Genomic DNA, 16,205 nt, shown 5'->3' on the forward strand with positions numbered 1-16,205 from the left:
TTGCCTATAATATATATCATGATTATTTACTTTCATTCCAAAATTTCACTTATAATTTATACTGCATATTACTGTAAGCCATGATTAAGTTGTTTTTTGAGTGAGACGAATAGATTTATAAACTTCCTTAAAGTCTTTAATAATTCTTCATAATATCTCCACAAAACATTTACTTGTCATTAAAAGACAATGCTTTTGGAACAAATAAAATATAGCTATGGTAGTGGCTCAAATATTTAATGTCCTCTAAAATGATTCCATTTCCTTTTTCTAAAAGAGATCAATGTTCAAAAACATGAAATGAAGGAAGCGAAGAGATTAAAAAGTTTTAAAAAATCTAGTCACAATGATTCAGAAAGCAATAAATTAGAACAAAGACGGAAACTGATAAGAATATTTGTCAGAACACAGAAATGTTTTTTGTATGCAGCTTTTATAAAGTTCTTCTACTCTACCACCATGTCTAAGGTTAGAAAGTCAACTTGTGGCAATCCTACTACCTCAGCCACCCAAGTGCTGGGATTATAGGCATGTGCCACCACACCTGGGGATGCCTGTAATCCCAGCACTCGGGAGGCTGAAGCAGGAGGACTGCTGCAAGTTTGAGGCCAGCCTGGGCTACACAGCAAGACACTTTCTCAAAACAATTTTTTAGTAAATTAGTAGTTTGCCTTGTGTTATTATTGCCATTCATCTTGAGATCCTGGCCAGAGCAGACTGATCAATGGACTCTGAAACAAAATCTTTTATTTCAAGCTGTAGCATAAAAGACCAGAGCAAGCAGAAATGTCTGCAGAGAAAGACTTTCATTTAATGAAGAGTAAGAATTCCACAAAACTGTCTGAGAAGGAAAAAATTAGTTTGCTTAAAGATCTCACTAAATAAGTGCTATGAAGTGATCAGTTCTAAGTCCTTTCTGAGACAGATAAAGTATTTTATGTTCTTCTGAAGATGTCAGAGTCAGTAAAGGACATGGGGTTATCTGATGATCTATCTTCATATTCTCTATGTGAGAAGCAAGAGTAGATAATGTATGTGTATGTATAAAATGTTCTCTATAAATTGATTCTGAAAGTCAGTAATAAAACATATTCCAAATAAAGGGAAAAGCAAATGAACATATACTGGGAGAGGGACTTGTATCCAACACAGACTTTAAAGGCAGGAACACGCATAGCAACTGATGATTAAATACAAGCGCTAAATTAAAGAGTCATACAAATAAAGGATTCCTTCACTCTAGAGTACTCACATGCAGCATTCTATAATGGTTTGAAGGTCTTACCTGTGTTTTATACAGTAAGAAATCTTACAGAAAATACTCAGTAATTATTTTAATATATAAGCTTTTGAAAAACTCTCCTTACCCCATCCCCCAACCACTCGTATGTCTAGCTTATGGTGCTTCCAATAATTTAAACTCTTTAAGAACTAAAGAGATTACTTTTAATCAAACACAGACTAATATAAATCTTGTACATAATAGCTTTGTACAGGCAGATCAGCTAATTCTCACATCAGTCAGTCTAACTTACCCTGCTTAATCTCATCCAATTATATGCTATAATAAACCAGTTTCCTTTTGAAATACAGTCAACCTTCAGTATCAGTGGGAGGTTGGTTCCAGACCCACCTAACATATCCAAATCTGTGGGTGCCCAAGTATATAAAATGGTATAGTATTTGCATATAATCTAGTCATATAATCCCACATATTTTAATCATCTCTAAATTACACATAATAACCTAATGTAATATAAATGCTAGGCAAATAGTTGTTAAATTGTTTATGGAATAATGACCAAAAAAGTCTGTACATGTCTAGGGCAGATGCAAATTTTAACATTTTAATATCTATATCTAACTATGGAACCCACAGACATAGAAGGCTGACTGTATACCATGTATAGTTTCTACTTTATGTTTAAAATTTTTTTTATAGTTTCTACTTTAAACATACATTGCTACTTGGACAGTAGAAAATATATGGCTTTAGCCATAGCCTTATGATCACCTTCACAAACATACCCAGATTCTACCTACAGAATTACCTACTGGCTCTTGTAGTATTACGTTCTCTTCTCTATTTACTTACCATACATGAAGGTGGATATATGCCATGGGGCTGAGATTGTGCTTGGACAGTAGCAGCTGTGTGCCCTGGGACTGTACCAGCAGAATGTGCCTGTTCATGTTGGGAACCATATGAGACTGTCTGTTGGCTGCTCACTCTAGATTCTGTGAACACAGATGATCCTTGACCACTGTCAACTGTCCCATCGGCTGAAATGAATCACCAAAAAAAAACCCCCAAAACAAAAACAAAAACCAGAAAGACAAATTACAAAAGGAAGTTCACATTTCCCATAATATTTTAGACATTACATTAGGGTTAACTGGTTGTTTCCACAAACCTGAACTAAAGAAAAAATTAGTAGCAATCATAGGAAATAAATTTCTACATTTAAATGAGGGATCCAGGGGCTGGGGATTTAGCTCAGTGGCACAGTGCCTGCCTGGCAAGTGTGAGGTCATGAGTTTGATTCCTGGTACTGGAAAACAACAACAACAAAAAAACTAAACAATTAAATGAGGGATTCATTTGGAAAAAAATTCTAATATATTCTTTAAAAAAAAATTCTCTGGTTATCAAGAATCTTATCACTTGAAAAACAAGGGAAATAAAATGCAATGTTATAAGTAAGGCTTAAGTTTTATCCAGCTTTCAAAGTCTTACCTGTGGGCTCTCAACATTAGGTTGTTAATTCAGTCAGTAACTACCAGTTACATTAGTTCTTAGTCTCTAAGCTATTTAGCTTTGTTGAAAGAGTTGAACCAGATCAACAGATTTAATTTTAAGCAGTTAAATTTGTTCACTGTTCATTAACTGTATTTAAGGTACTATGAAAAGTAACATTCTATAAATTGGTATCTCTCAAGATATTGGAAATTTTGAAATTATCTCACATTCTGATCACATTTCCCCAATGTCTTATCCTTCTATTCTATTAGGTATGGTAGTAAGAATCAAAAGAAGTTACATGGCAACCACTTCAAATTCCTTATTATATGTTGAATTTGTAATTCTACTCCAAAACAAACAAGATAAAAAAAGGCAATTCAGGGGTTGGGGTGTAGGTCTGTGGTACAGCACTTGCTGAACATGCGTGAGGCCTTGGGTTAGATCCTTAGCACTGGGGGGAGGGAAAGTTAGGAACATCATCGACATATTTGTTACATCTCCGAATACTTACATAACACAGATATACTTGGTTGCTGGAACTGTAGTTGTTGATGCTGATCTGCCTCAGGTTCTTCTGGTTCTACTTGTGTAGAAACTGAAGCTGACGTGGTGGGAGCAGTAGGTATACCAGTGCTAGCAGAAGGGAGTTGTTTGATTCCTGTATGGGAAGCACTTGACTGTTGTTCAACCTGCTGTCTAAGACTGCTCTCTTCCTGTTTTCTTTTTTCTTGCTCCTCTCGTACCAACTGGCGCTGTTCTCGTTTTCTCTTAATTAACGACACCCTGTCTTTGATAGCTTTAGCCATAGTCTTATGATCACCTTCACAAACATACCCAGATTCTACCTACAGAATAAAAGGGTATATCAGGAAAAACAGGGTATTAAAAGAAAGTAAGAAAATATTAAGCAAAAATCACATTGTAGAAAAGTAGAGAAGGGGAAGCAACTACTCTCAGGACTGCTCTTAACCAAACTGTGAAATTATTGGTTTGTATTGCACACTTCCCCATCCTTGTGGTAGGTGGGTGGGTGCCACCATCTTTGTAGAAATTCCAGGTGGATGTACCTTTCTGCTCAAGACAATCAAAACAAAGGGGCACCTAAAACCACAGTGTTCAAAAAAGAAGTAAAATATTTTATTCTAGTCACCGTATTTCTGACTCGTAGTCATTAACATTAACATGTGTTGGTTTTATTTCCTTTCATTAGGCATACGCTTATCCAGATAAAACTGTTGTGAATACATGGAAAAAAAAAAACCACAAAAAACCCCCAAAACTGCAAACAGTATAAAACACTACCACTTAAATCTCTCACACCTGACCCATTCTCAGGGGCAATGACTACTAAATGGTTCTTATTAATCCTAGAGATATTTGATGAGTGACTTTGCATAATAATTGACTATTTCAGACATTGTGTCAAGCATAAACATGATGAAGGGTTTCCTTTTGGAAAAGTGATCTTAAGACAAACTTGAAATAAGGATACAGCAAAGGGTGCCTAGTAAGTAACAACTGATCTGACTCATCAAAGGCCTACCCAATATTTAAAAATGCAACTTTCACTCTAACTTATACAAATTAGACCTCTATCAACCTTATAGACTTTTAAAATGACTACTTAGAATACATTCTAGTTTGTTCTTTATCTCATCCATCTTTATGTCTTTTTCCAAAAAATAAAATAATTGTTTTGGGGGGTCTTTTTTGAGGTAGGGTTTTACTATGCAGTTCAGGCTGGCCTTGAAATCACTTTGTGTCCCCAGCTGCCCTTGCACTTACTGTGATCCTCCTGCCTGTCTCTTAGAGTGCTGGGATTACAGGTGTATGCCACCACACCCAACCATAAAACAGCTTTTAAGAAGGATCACACACCCATTAGAAAAACAGGGCAAAAACGTAAAAGAAGAGGCTGTATATGCTAATGGGATATACCACACACATCACTTTATCAACTACTTTTTTGCTGAACAGTATCAATGTATATAAATCTACATGGACTTTTAAACGGTGGATTAGTACAAATTTACCATTTCCTGAGCCACATCTTCTGGCACATCTCTCTCCAAGTCAAAGGAAAACTCAATAGCTTCATTGTCTTTGTATTTTCCCTTTAATTTCTTAATATCTTCAATGCGCAGCCACAACTTAATAGCTATCTTTTCTCCATCATCTTCTTCTGCTAATTCTACTCGTACTCCTGTTTCTTCCTGGAAGAAGGCATGGTTCAAAAGGTCTTTGATGGAGTATCTTCCAAAGAGAAGGAAAAGAAAAAGAAACAAAACCAAGATGTCATTAACTTTAACAGGTAATTTCCCTTTTGAGGTGTCTCAGTAGGTTGCCCAGGCTGATCTTGAATTCTTAGGCTCAAGTGATTCTCCAGACAGCCTCCTGAATGCTGAGATTGCAGGCACTTACCACTGTGCAAAGCTTGAAAAGATAAACTTTTAAATATGACAATTATTATTACATGAGAGACTGAAAAGGAAAGGGAAGATTTACAATTTATTTCTACATTATTCCATGTGAATACTTCGTGAGTTGTACTTAAGTTACCAATATCATAATATCATAATGATCTGATTTGTGAGAAAGAACTGAGAGTGACTTTTTTTTACTAAATTCTCTAGGCTGGTCCTGAACTTTTGATCTTTTTGCCTCAGTCTCCAGAGTACTGGATTCCCAGGTGTACACCATCAGATAAAGACAGTTTAAAATTGTAGCCTATCAAAGCTTAAAAATACACAATCATTTGTATAGCATTTTAATTATAAGTAACCATAATCCTCTTACCTATGACCTTATCTAACTCTTGAGTAACATTCAATAAGGTATCATCTCCTGATGATTAGGAAAGCTTAAAATCTTGCTCATAGTTCTAAAATTTGTATATGATAGAATCAAACCAAGATCATACATGTTTTGATTCATACTTTGGTGCTTTCTACTATAGCAACTTTTATTTACTTTAATAAAATTCTTTCAATTCTTTGTTCAATTCCTTGTTCAAGGTAAGCAGAAAGCTAATAGTAAAAGAATCTTCTTTAGCTATAATGGTTCCAAAATACTAGTAAGCTGTTCCATCCAGAAAAGAAACAGAGTAAAATGTTTTAAGACCTCAAACAAATATTCCTTTGTTTATAAGAAAAAGGTTTTTAAACAGATTGAAGGACTCAGTATACATAAAAATAGAAACACAAACTAAATAATCTCCTAAAATGTCTTAAAAAGCATGACATTAAGTTCTTCTAAATAACAAAGTTATGAGAAAGAATATGAGACTAGAGAAGTGAAGATATGGAATTCTTCACTGTGGCTGATATACCTGATAGCTCCCATTCTTCAGGAGGTAGAATATGCTCAATTTACAATTTCTATTTGTACTAGGTTGGTGTACTTTTTCCTTTCTGGCAGGTGAAGGTAGATTATTTTTCAAAAAAAGATACAGACTCATGCCTTTCGTAAAGAGTGATGAATCAGCTGTATGGTAGATCAGATACTTGCCACTCCTCTGAGAAAAAGTCTTCTATTAGTATAAATGACTAAGCCAGATCTCCTCCTAAGCCTTGGGCCAAGTCCTCTTGTAATCAGAGAAATTTTGATGTTTTGCTCTTCCTTGATTCTGGCATAATGACAGGAAATCAAGACCTGTGTAGCTGAATTGATCTTAAAGAGCAAAAATTTTGGCACCTCACTCCTCCAAGGCTGGCTGCAGTTCTTTCTGAGTGTGTACTTCTTTGCTTCTGCTAAATGAATTTGCTTATGCCTCTGATAAAACAAAACAAAACAAAACAAAAAGAAACCGGCACCAAGATTTTATTTTACTTTTTAAAATTCAATAGATAAAAAAACTAAGGCACAGGTTTGCTGTATTAGGGAATGAACTCCACTGAATTTTATAAATCATGCTAATGCTATTAAGTCACTCTCACTGAATGTGAAAACTATGTTTAAGGCTGTTCTGGTTTACCTAACTTCCACTAAACCACATTCTCACACTGCTGCAGTACATAGAACCTGAATAGCCTCAATCAAGAGAGCCCTACTTTTAAAATATTACATGGCATAAATGGAAAAACTAATCAGAAGGATTAAATACCCATCAGATAAGAGTCTTACACTCAGAGGAAACTGTGTTTTGAGTTTTTTCAAACAACACCAAGTCAAAAGAGGCAACTTACCGTTCATCTTTGTTTTGTCTTATGCATCCTTCTATAATTTCCTTCACTTCAGGAATTGCTACTTTGTCAAAACTAGCTGGCTTCACTCCCTAAAAACAAAAACATAGCCACAAAAACACACTGGTGAAAGCAGGGTTCTGAACTTTGTCCTCTCATTTCTAATTAAGTTCTACTAGGTCCCCCTTTTTTCTGATTAGGCTGCAGGAGTGGATCCATGCAAGATCAGAGGCAGAAAGTGGCAATTTGGCTTCTCACAAGAAAACAAGGAATAGTGTGCCAGCAGGGTCACTTAATGTGAGCACTTAACGTGGCAATGAAAAGATTCACGCTGATGATAACAACTTTTTCTTTCAAGTAAAGGAAGTTATTGGCTAAAACAAAGCCCAAGTGTTCCAACTGGTTAGTGGATCTTTTGTTCACCTTTATATGTTAATATATCCATCAATACAGCAATTACTTTGGAAGGGAAATAATTTGCGCAAAGAAGATCATTTAATTTGTATGCTTCTGTCATCCAGTAAAGGGAGAAGATTCTTCTGGATATTTAAGAATGATATGTTACATTACTGAAATATTTTCTCAAACTTTTTTCATTTATACAATTAAGAAATCATACCACTGCCCTAACTTGACAGTATACTATACTTAAATGAAGTATTTAATGATTTAAAAAAATACATCAATTACTATTTTGAATGTTGAATACGAACGTTGGAATGAACATAAAGGGTTAAGGGCTTATATTGTTTTGGCACAATAACTAAAGAGTTACTGTGGGACGGGGATACAGCTCAGCGGCACAGAGTGTGCCTGGCAAGCACAAGGTCCTGAGTTCAACTCCTTGTACCAAAAAAAAAAAGTGTGCATGAACAAAACATAAAATTAGCAATGATATATCAGATAGGCATGAAATATAAGCACTGTGCTTAATTTCAGAAGAAAATTCATCACTATTCTATGGAATACTAACTAGTAACTCATTGGGATAGTCTAGAATCTTTATAAAGTGGTAAGTTCTTTGAAAATAAAACTTTTGCCATGTGTGGAAAATAGACAAAGCATGAGAATAAACTACTACTATTAAAAGACTAAAGGAAAAATTCATTTCCATCTCACTTAAGTGATTACATGGATTAAGAGGTGAAGTAGCTATACCAATACATTATCCAAATGGTGCGGAACATCTATTAACACAAAGATGGAGGGATATGTTCAGAAAAGTTTACTAAAATTATAAATTCTAATCACCTATATGGTCTCAGTGACAGATGTAATAAATTGTAGTAAAACAAAATTAGTGACAACTTAAGAAATTACTGAAATGCACATAACCTTTCACAGATCTAAATGAAATACAAATATCCTGAATCAGTGAAATCTTAATATTGATAGTTTCACTTTCCATGGTTTGAGTGACTTGCAATCAACTTCAGTCTGACAATGTTAATATTTATCTTGAGTTTCTCCGAGAAAGAGACCACAGTTATATAAATTTTATTTTAGTGTATTGCTATAATTATTTTTTATTAGTTATTGTTAATTTCTTACTAAGACCAATTTACAAATTGAACTACCATAGGTATGTACGTCTAGGAAAAAACCTACTTCAACAGTTTTAGATATTACTGGAGGAATACAGTGAATGGTTAGTGCGTAAGTCTTTACACACAGAAGTTTTATCCAGAGTTGGGTAATTTTCAATTACCCACTGAGTAACCTTATTTGGATAATTCTACCCCTAGGGCTAATTTTTCAAAATAATAAACCATAGTAGAGCTGACTCTATGGTAAAACTTATGTATTTAAAAAGTTTGATTCCATGAATGATTGCAAAGATTACTATCTTTTTTCCTTAATTTTCTCATTTTTCCAAATCCAGCTAAATTTCCCCAACTTATCCATGTCATCACATAATTCTAATAAAATTAGCAAATAATGGTACTGAAGTAAAAAGGTGCTTTAATATAGCAAGCTTGCCTTTCAAACAGCAACTCCTTCAGCAAATTAGTGGTGTACCTTGTTTTCTGAGTACCCGCACTCTGCTCTGAGTATGTCCTAGATCTACCTCTAATAAATGCTTCTCATGTCTTTTACTGATGCATCCTGAAAAAATTTTTTCCACATCACAAGTCAGTGTATTCACAAACTCTTTTTTTTTTTTTTTTTTTTTTTTTTTTTTTTTATTAAGTACTGGGAATCGAACTCATGACGCTGCGCTTTTCAGGCAGGTGCTGTGCCGCTGAGCTAAATCCCCAGCCCCTTTTTTGGTCTTTTAAAGACAGGGTCTTGCTATGCAGTTCAGGCCGGACTTGAACTCACTTCGTAGCCTGATCCTCTTGCCTCAACCTCCCAGTGATTACAGACGTGCACCATCACACTCGGCTTACAAACTCATTTTAAAAGGGGTGGGTTAAGTTACGTATTTCAGCCTTGGGGACTCTCAGACCCAGGCTGGTGACATTTATCTTGGTGACCATGAAGGGACCTAACTAAAAAGAGAGATGGAGACTGTGGAGATCTTGACTCTGGTTTGACTACTGAAAAATGATAGTTCTTCCAAAGATGGAACCCAATATTGCTACACCTCCTTAGTCAGGACTAGACTTTTAAGTCATAGGTAAAAAAAAAGAAAAAAAAAAGTCATAGGTAGGCAGGGTTAATGCCCCTTCTCAGACTGAAGCAGTTACATGAAGAAAAGCCGTTGGACCTTCTGTGTCCTTTTATTAATAAGGGACTGAAAGTCTTCAGGTAGGATGAGGTAGGTAGAAGAACTGAAAACTAGGTAGAAAGGAGATAAGAAAATAAAGATTTTAAAAACTGTACTTTGAAGAAAAACTACAGCTTCAGAACACAAGCCCAAGTTTTGTTTTGTTTTGTTTTGTTTTGTTTCTTTTTTTCCTCCCAAAATAGCAAACCTGGGTAATTTCCATTCAGCTACAAACAGGTTTGCCCTTTTTCTTTTTACTTGCAAATAGTCTTTTTTCACCCACAAACGGACCACCCTTTTGGGATTTCTCATATGTATAGACTATTATCTCACTATAGGTGGCCATCCTCCTACCCACAAGACAAGACTAAGACTATATTATTGAATTGCACAGACTCACTCTATTAGACACTAAGCTAGGTATAAATATTATAGGCAGTCAGACATGCTAGGCCCTCAAAAAGAAGCCAATATAGATGAATTACAACAGTGAGTAGAAGCACATTTGCTAAAGGCCAGACCTCAATACAGAATGACTACACCTACATATTTCCCTTGGGGATGAACAGCAATGACTGGTATTCTAAACAGGTGAAAGACCAGAACTTCCCTTTGAGGAAAAGTCCTTGGGTCTATGTACATTTGCTTATTTAGTCACTATTTCTAAGCAATTCTAATTTTATTGATTGACCACAGTTTTGTCTTACCTCATACCCACCTTGTAATTTCCCATCGAATCAATGTTACCTAGTGACTGTACTTGTAATCTTATTAGGTGACTCTAGCTCTGTCCCACCTTAGACTGGCTTCACCTTCTGGTTTTACTCTATAAAACTCCCTAGAGAAGCGGGGGGTCCTTGGGAACTCTGCACCCCTTTTGTCTCTCTTAGACAATAAAATAGCTTTCTTTCCCTGGATATTTTCTGTTCTTAACTTCCACTGTCCCTCACATTGTACCCTGCCCAACTTGAAGAGAAAAACTCTGACAGACCACCAGTCTGTTCAAACAGAAAGCCCCTCACTCAGCTCGAGAGACTAAAGTAAATCTGTTTATCAGGATGGCTCCCAGGCCTGGTTCTCAGGCTTCCAGGAAACCTCATGAGTCTACAGAATGCCACGCTGTAAATCAGCACACGCCAATGTCAGCCAGCACTTCCCTCCCCTAGAGGCACCAGACCCACCAGTAACCCCTGAAAAACTCCCCTCTCCCATGCCTAGACTAGTCTATAAAGCAGGCTCTCTTCCTTTGTTCATGGTCAACAGCCTTCTTGCCCTTGACCCGACCACATACACCAGTTGAAAATAAAGATGTCACTGTCTGCTTCAATGTCCTAGTGGTCTCGGTTGCTACTTGGGGTCTAGCCTGTCAGGAGCTATAATATTTCCCTTATATTATCTGGATTATATCACTACCACCCAAAATACAAAGATCCTCTGTCCTAACTGTATCGTACCTCATTTCTCTGAGCATCCACATTCCACTCTTGAGAGTATCCTATATCTACCTCTAATAAATCCTTCTCACGTCTCTTAAAAACAAAAAACACTAATGACTGTCCCAATTAAAGTTCTTCAGTAGTAGAAAAGCTGAGTATTTTGTTTTATATTAGTTTTACAATTAACAAGTAAAAGTACATAAAATGAAGACAGATGCAGTGATGCAGGCAAGTGCCCGTAATCCTTTGGGAGGCTGAGGTAAGAGGATTCCAAGTTCAATTCCTGCCTGGGCAACTTGTCAAGACCTTGTCTCAAAAAATAAAAAGGAGGTGGGGAAATGTAACTCTGTGGTAAATCATCCCTGGGTTCCATCCCCAGTGCTGCCACAACAAAACTGCAAAAATCAAAACAAAACAAAGCAAAAAACCCAAAAGAACAACTTTACAAAATAAACTTTTGAAATGTTATTTGTAAGAATAATGGTAAGAACTACGTAAAATTGTGTATTAAATCTGTAGAACGTTTACTATTAGCAAAAAATTATCTGACAGTTTGGTAAACAAGTTGGACTTTGCACGTAAAGACAGTTCTAATGTTAACAGAAAAGTAGCTAAAGAAAAAACAATTTAATGAGGAAAGAAATGGCCCTTCTTCCATAAGTACATATATTTCAGGGGAATGTGTTTGGCTTATTGGTGAGAAAATTCTACATATTAATACAGCAAACATGCACTGATTCTTCTGTTTCGATGTAGCATAGGTACATTGGAAAAACAAAAAGATTTAACAACAGAAGACTTGAATTTTGTACCAGCTGGAAAGCAGCCATAGTCCTGGGCTTCAGAGTCTCTGTCTCATGCATATGCATAATATATGCTCAATTTATCTTCTAAAATTCACAGAAGTGGGAATGAAATGTCTTTTCTAGGTTGAAAGTGCTTTGAATTATTAAATTTGCTGATCCAAGGCTAGTCAAGGGCAATTTGCAATGATAATAAATAAAGCTTAGGGTTAAAAAGGCAATAAAAATTCGCTTCGGTGCTGGGGCTATATAGCTCAGTGGCAAAGTGCCTGCCTGGCAAACACAAGGTCCTGAGTTCAACTCCCACTTCCCCTCTACACCCCCCAAAATTCTCTTTAATTTGGTTTTATTTTTGACTTTCCTAAAGAAATAATCCTTTTGTTAGCCCTCTTCATGCAAATACACAGGCATTCATCTTTATAAATAGTAATTTCTATTTGCAAGTAGGAACAGAAATCGAACAAAATACATAGAAGCACAAAACAAATTGTGCATAATGTAACTCAAATCTATTAGGTTATGCTATTTTCTTAACCTACAGCTATGGTAGCAGCTACCTTTTTAAGTATAGATAGTTCCATACACTAATAAAAACATTCAGATGCAACTATTGCCTTATGTGACCAAAAATTTCACCAGTCAGCTCTCATGAAGAAATCAGTATGATCAAATACAATACCTAGGAAAGATTTTTTTGAATAAATCTGGGAGATGCAAGAATTTATAAATTGTGTATTAAAAGATGATCAAGTAAAGCGTATGGAGTAAGACTGAAACTTCACTGACCCTGAAGTAACCTACAAAAAAGTCAACTGGGAAGTTGAACATAGTAACGCACACCTATAAACCCAGTATTTGGAGAGGCTGAGACAGGAGGATTACAAATTCAAGTGCTGCCTAAGCAACCTAACAAGACCGTCTCTCAAAGTAAAAAACAGTAAAGGACTAGGGATGTGGCTCAGTGATACAGGACACCTTGGTTCAATCTCCCAGGTGGTGATGATGGAGAGAGGGTCAACTGAGACATAAAATAGAAGCTTGTTGAAAATAAACAATTACAGGTTTTTAAGCACTTCTACTTGCTCATGGGCTTCTTGTTTTTAAGACATGAGAAATCCGTATTTATAACTGATAATTTTTAAGTTGGTCTAGATGACTCTAAACCATGATTTTTAGCATCAGAAAGAATAAAATAATAACAAAATGTTTTTACACCAAAAATTATCTTATTTCCTTTAGTTTAGGAATTTCAGAAATGGCTTGGACTTAAAGCCAGACAATCCTCCAAAGGCCATCCTTTTCTTCTTCCCTGTACAGTCCCCACTCAGTCTTAGTCTAAAGAACAAAGTACTGCCCACATATCATGAATGAGGGAGGGTGGAAAACACAAAACCCACAGAGTACTACGGTAAATAAATTTGGCTAATCTTACACAGAATAAAATTAAAGTTTATTAAGGAGACACAATTCTTTCTCCATTCTCCCAGAGCCAGGATCTAACTGGCTGTACAAGTATTCTTGTCTTACTCTGGTAATTCACAGGATCTCTCTGAGCTATAGTGTCTTCTTTTTTTAAAAGGACAGAACCTTCTTATTTCTCTTCATTAAACGTAAGTAACATAAATACGCCTTGAATATTTAATGTATACCTACTAGAGCTATTATCAGGGTGATATAATATTATGCATTATCTTTTTTAAAAAGACATTTTTTGTACAACACTCACTGAAATACAAGAAAACCAAACAAGGTAAGTCCACAAGGGCACACAGAGTTCATAAGTGTTCATCAAATAAGTTACTTTATTTGAACTTTTAAAAAAAAACCCATACAGGGGCTGGGGATTTAGCTCAGCGGCACAGTGCCTGCCTGACAAGTACAAGGTCGTGAGTTCTATTCCTGGTACTGGAAGAAAAACAAAAACAAAAACAAAACCCATACATATTTTATAGACTCTGACCTTTTCTTTGAATTGTATATACCTAAATTTGCTAACTAATCTGCTAGAAAAAGAAAAGTTAATCATAATACAGGATTCTCTATTTCACTCTTTCAGCTCTTAAAAACTATCAGCACTTGATTTTTAAAGTTTAAATTTAGCCAGGTGTGGTGGCCCATGCCTGTAATCCCAGCACCCTGGAGGCTGAGACAGGAGGATTGCCGTGACTTCCAGGCCAGGCTGGGGTACATAGAGTTCAAAAGCAGCCTGAACGATGCAGTGAGACCCTATCTCCACCAAAAAAAAAAAAAAAAAAAAAGCAAGCAAGTTTAAATTTAGAGTAATGTTAACTATCTCTTCATACAAGTAAAACTTTTCTTAACCATTCAGAAGTGAAAAAGGCTACCTCCTCCTCACATAAAATACAATACAGAACATTAAATATTTTAAAAAGCACTTTGAAATTAACAATTTCAGTACTCAAACTGAAACTTTCTAAATAATGTCACCAAAAAGGCTACAATATATCCTTTAAATAAATTGCAAATTCTTACCCACCTCACTTACACAATCCTTTTGAGGGCAGCAGCAGCAATGAGAATTTATGATGACAAATACTGAGCAAAAATCTTTCTTTGTAAAATCCATCCGAAAAGGAAGAAGACTTGTTACAGTCAGAGAAAAATGAGGGGGAAGTGGGTATGATGTAAATTAACAAAGTAACTTAGCCCACTGCACAAGGAAGACAAACATCAAGGTCAGAGGGAGGCACAGATTTTCCTTTAGCCATAGCCATGCTTCCCCGACTCTTACACGTAAGTTTGCTCTGTCTGCCAACAATCTATTTACTTAGATTAGCTCTGTGGAGAAAACTACACGCTGAACACCAGGGAAACTATTCTGCCGGTGTTGTTCTCCAACAGCAATAGATCCCTGGCTAAGCAAAATGAGGTTTTTATTGTGCAGAGCTCCACCTACTGCATCTACAGGTTCTGCCTTCTTGACATCAAAACCTATCACAGAGGTTTACTTGTATGTACTAGAAACCCACTTATTGAAACTCTCCCTTCACCTTTATTATGCTGAAAATATGGTTTAAAAGGGGTGTGGTGTGGTGGATTGAGTTCAGTGAACAAAGCATAAAGTCAAAGTATGTTGCCAAAAGAACATGGGTCAAAGAATCTCAAAACCAGGGTTGACATCTCCATTCAATTTGTCACATATTACATTTGTGTGACCTAGCCCATATATCTCAGACTCACTTTAAAAAAGTGGGGGTTACGGCTCCTCTGTTTACCTAATTTAAAAGGCAGTGATATGAAAGTGAACAGTCTTACCACTCTGTCAGAGTATAAACAGCTGTGGATTAGCATACAAAAGTGTTAACACATTTTTTCTATTGCCTTTCACTTCTATTAAAAGCTTCAACAACCATAAAGACATTTCCACTTGCTGGGGAATCTCATAAAACTGAATAAAAAGTACTCTGAGTTTAGAGATTCAGGTATTGTTTTTCTTTGTGGCATTAACAAAGACGGTGGAAAGAGCAATGCTCCTTGCAATGTGTTGTTACAATGCTTGTTACAATGTGTGACAAAAGAAAGTCTATTCATTGTAATTGTCTAAGCTTGTATCCCAATCAAAACAGTGGATGCTAAGGCTTCAATCACCAACAGTAGCAGAAGATAAGTCTTACATACTACCTGGTAGAAATACTTCCACTCTTCATGTTAGAAATACACAAATTCTAATAGGCTATCTCAGAGTAGTTGCCACTGATCCCTGGTTCAACACAACTCATCACTACTAAAGAGGAAGTCTGAGATGTCAGCTGGTAGGCAGAAACAGAGTGATGTGTGCTACAAAAACACAGCATTATCTTTAAGGGTATGAAGAAAACTGTTAAGAACTAGGTTTGACTAAATCAAAAAGCTAGAAAACAGATGCCTTGTTCCCAGCTTAACAACGTCTTAAAGATAGGGTTGATAAAAATTCTACCAGGCAGGAAATAACCAAAACCAAATTGGCATTTTTTTTTTTTTTTTGGACAAAGGTATGATGTTGAGACAAAAAAACTAGGTTCTGTTTTATTATAACCTTTTCTATAAATTTTGTGTTCAATATATAAAATAAAAATACCATTCACATATAGATAAGGTTGTATGTCTACAGTAATTCCTCTTTCAAAGTCCGTGCCTTTCTCTGAATTTTTCCCACTTCTTTCAATGACATCATTAACATTTTGATGGTCCAGAACAGAATCTTCATTATTCTTAGATGATGCTTCTACTCTAATATTTAAGAATTAGTATTGTCGGGCTGGGGATTTAGCTCAGCGGCAAAAGCGCCTGCCTGGCAAGCGCAAGGTCGTGAGTTCGGTTCCCGGTACCGGA

At 36.0% G+C, this 16,205-nt stretch overlaps 1 protein-coding gene across 18 annotated transcripts in view; it reads right to left on the reverse strand.

The window, feature by feature from the left end:
- The window catches only part of Wnk1 (WNK lysine deficient protein kinase 1), a 130,199-nt gene that overhangs the window by 42,213 nt on the left and 71,781 nt on the right, over positions 1-16,205 (reverse strand). For all 18 annotated transcript variants that reach the window (XM_005395993.2, XM_005395992.2, XM_005396003.2 and 15 more), the window contains exons 5-8: positions 6,928-7,016; positions 4,777-4,996; positions 3,255-3,588; positions 2,096-2,283 (exon numbers count right to left, since the gene is read on the reverse strand). In XM_005395993.2, coding sequence (XP_005396050.1) covers positions 2,096-2,283; positions 3,255-3,588; positions 4,777-4,996; positions 6,928-7,016 — 831 coding nt within the window. The remainder of the gene's footprint in view (positions 1-2,095; positions 2,284-3,254; positions 3,589-4,776; positions 4,997-6,927; positions 7,017-16,205) is intronic.

Source organism: Chinchilla lanigera, unplaced genomic scaffold (assembly GCF_000276665.1).
Source record: "Chinchilla lanigera isolate Chin_1 unplaced genomic scaffold, ChiLan1.0 scaffold00053, whole genome shotgun sequence".
Classification (NCBI taxonomy): Eukaryota; Metazoa; Chordata; class Mammalia; order Rodentia; family Chinchillidae; genus Chinchilla; species Chinchilla lanigera.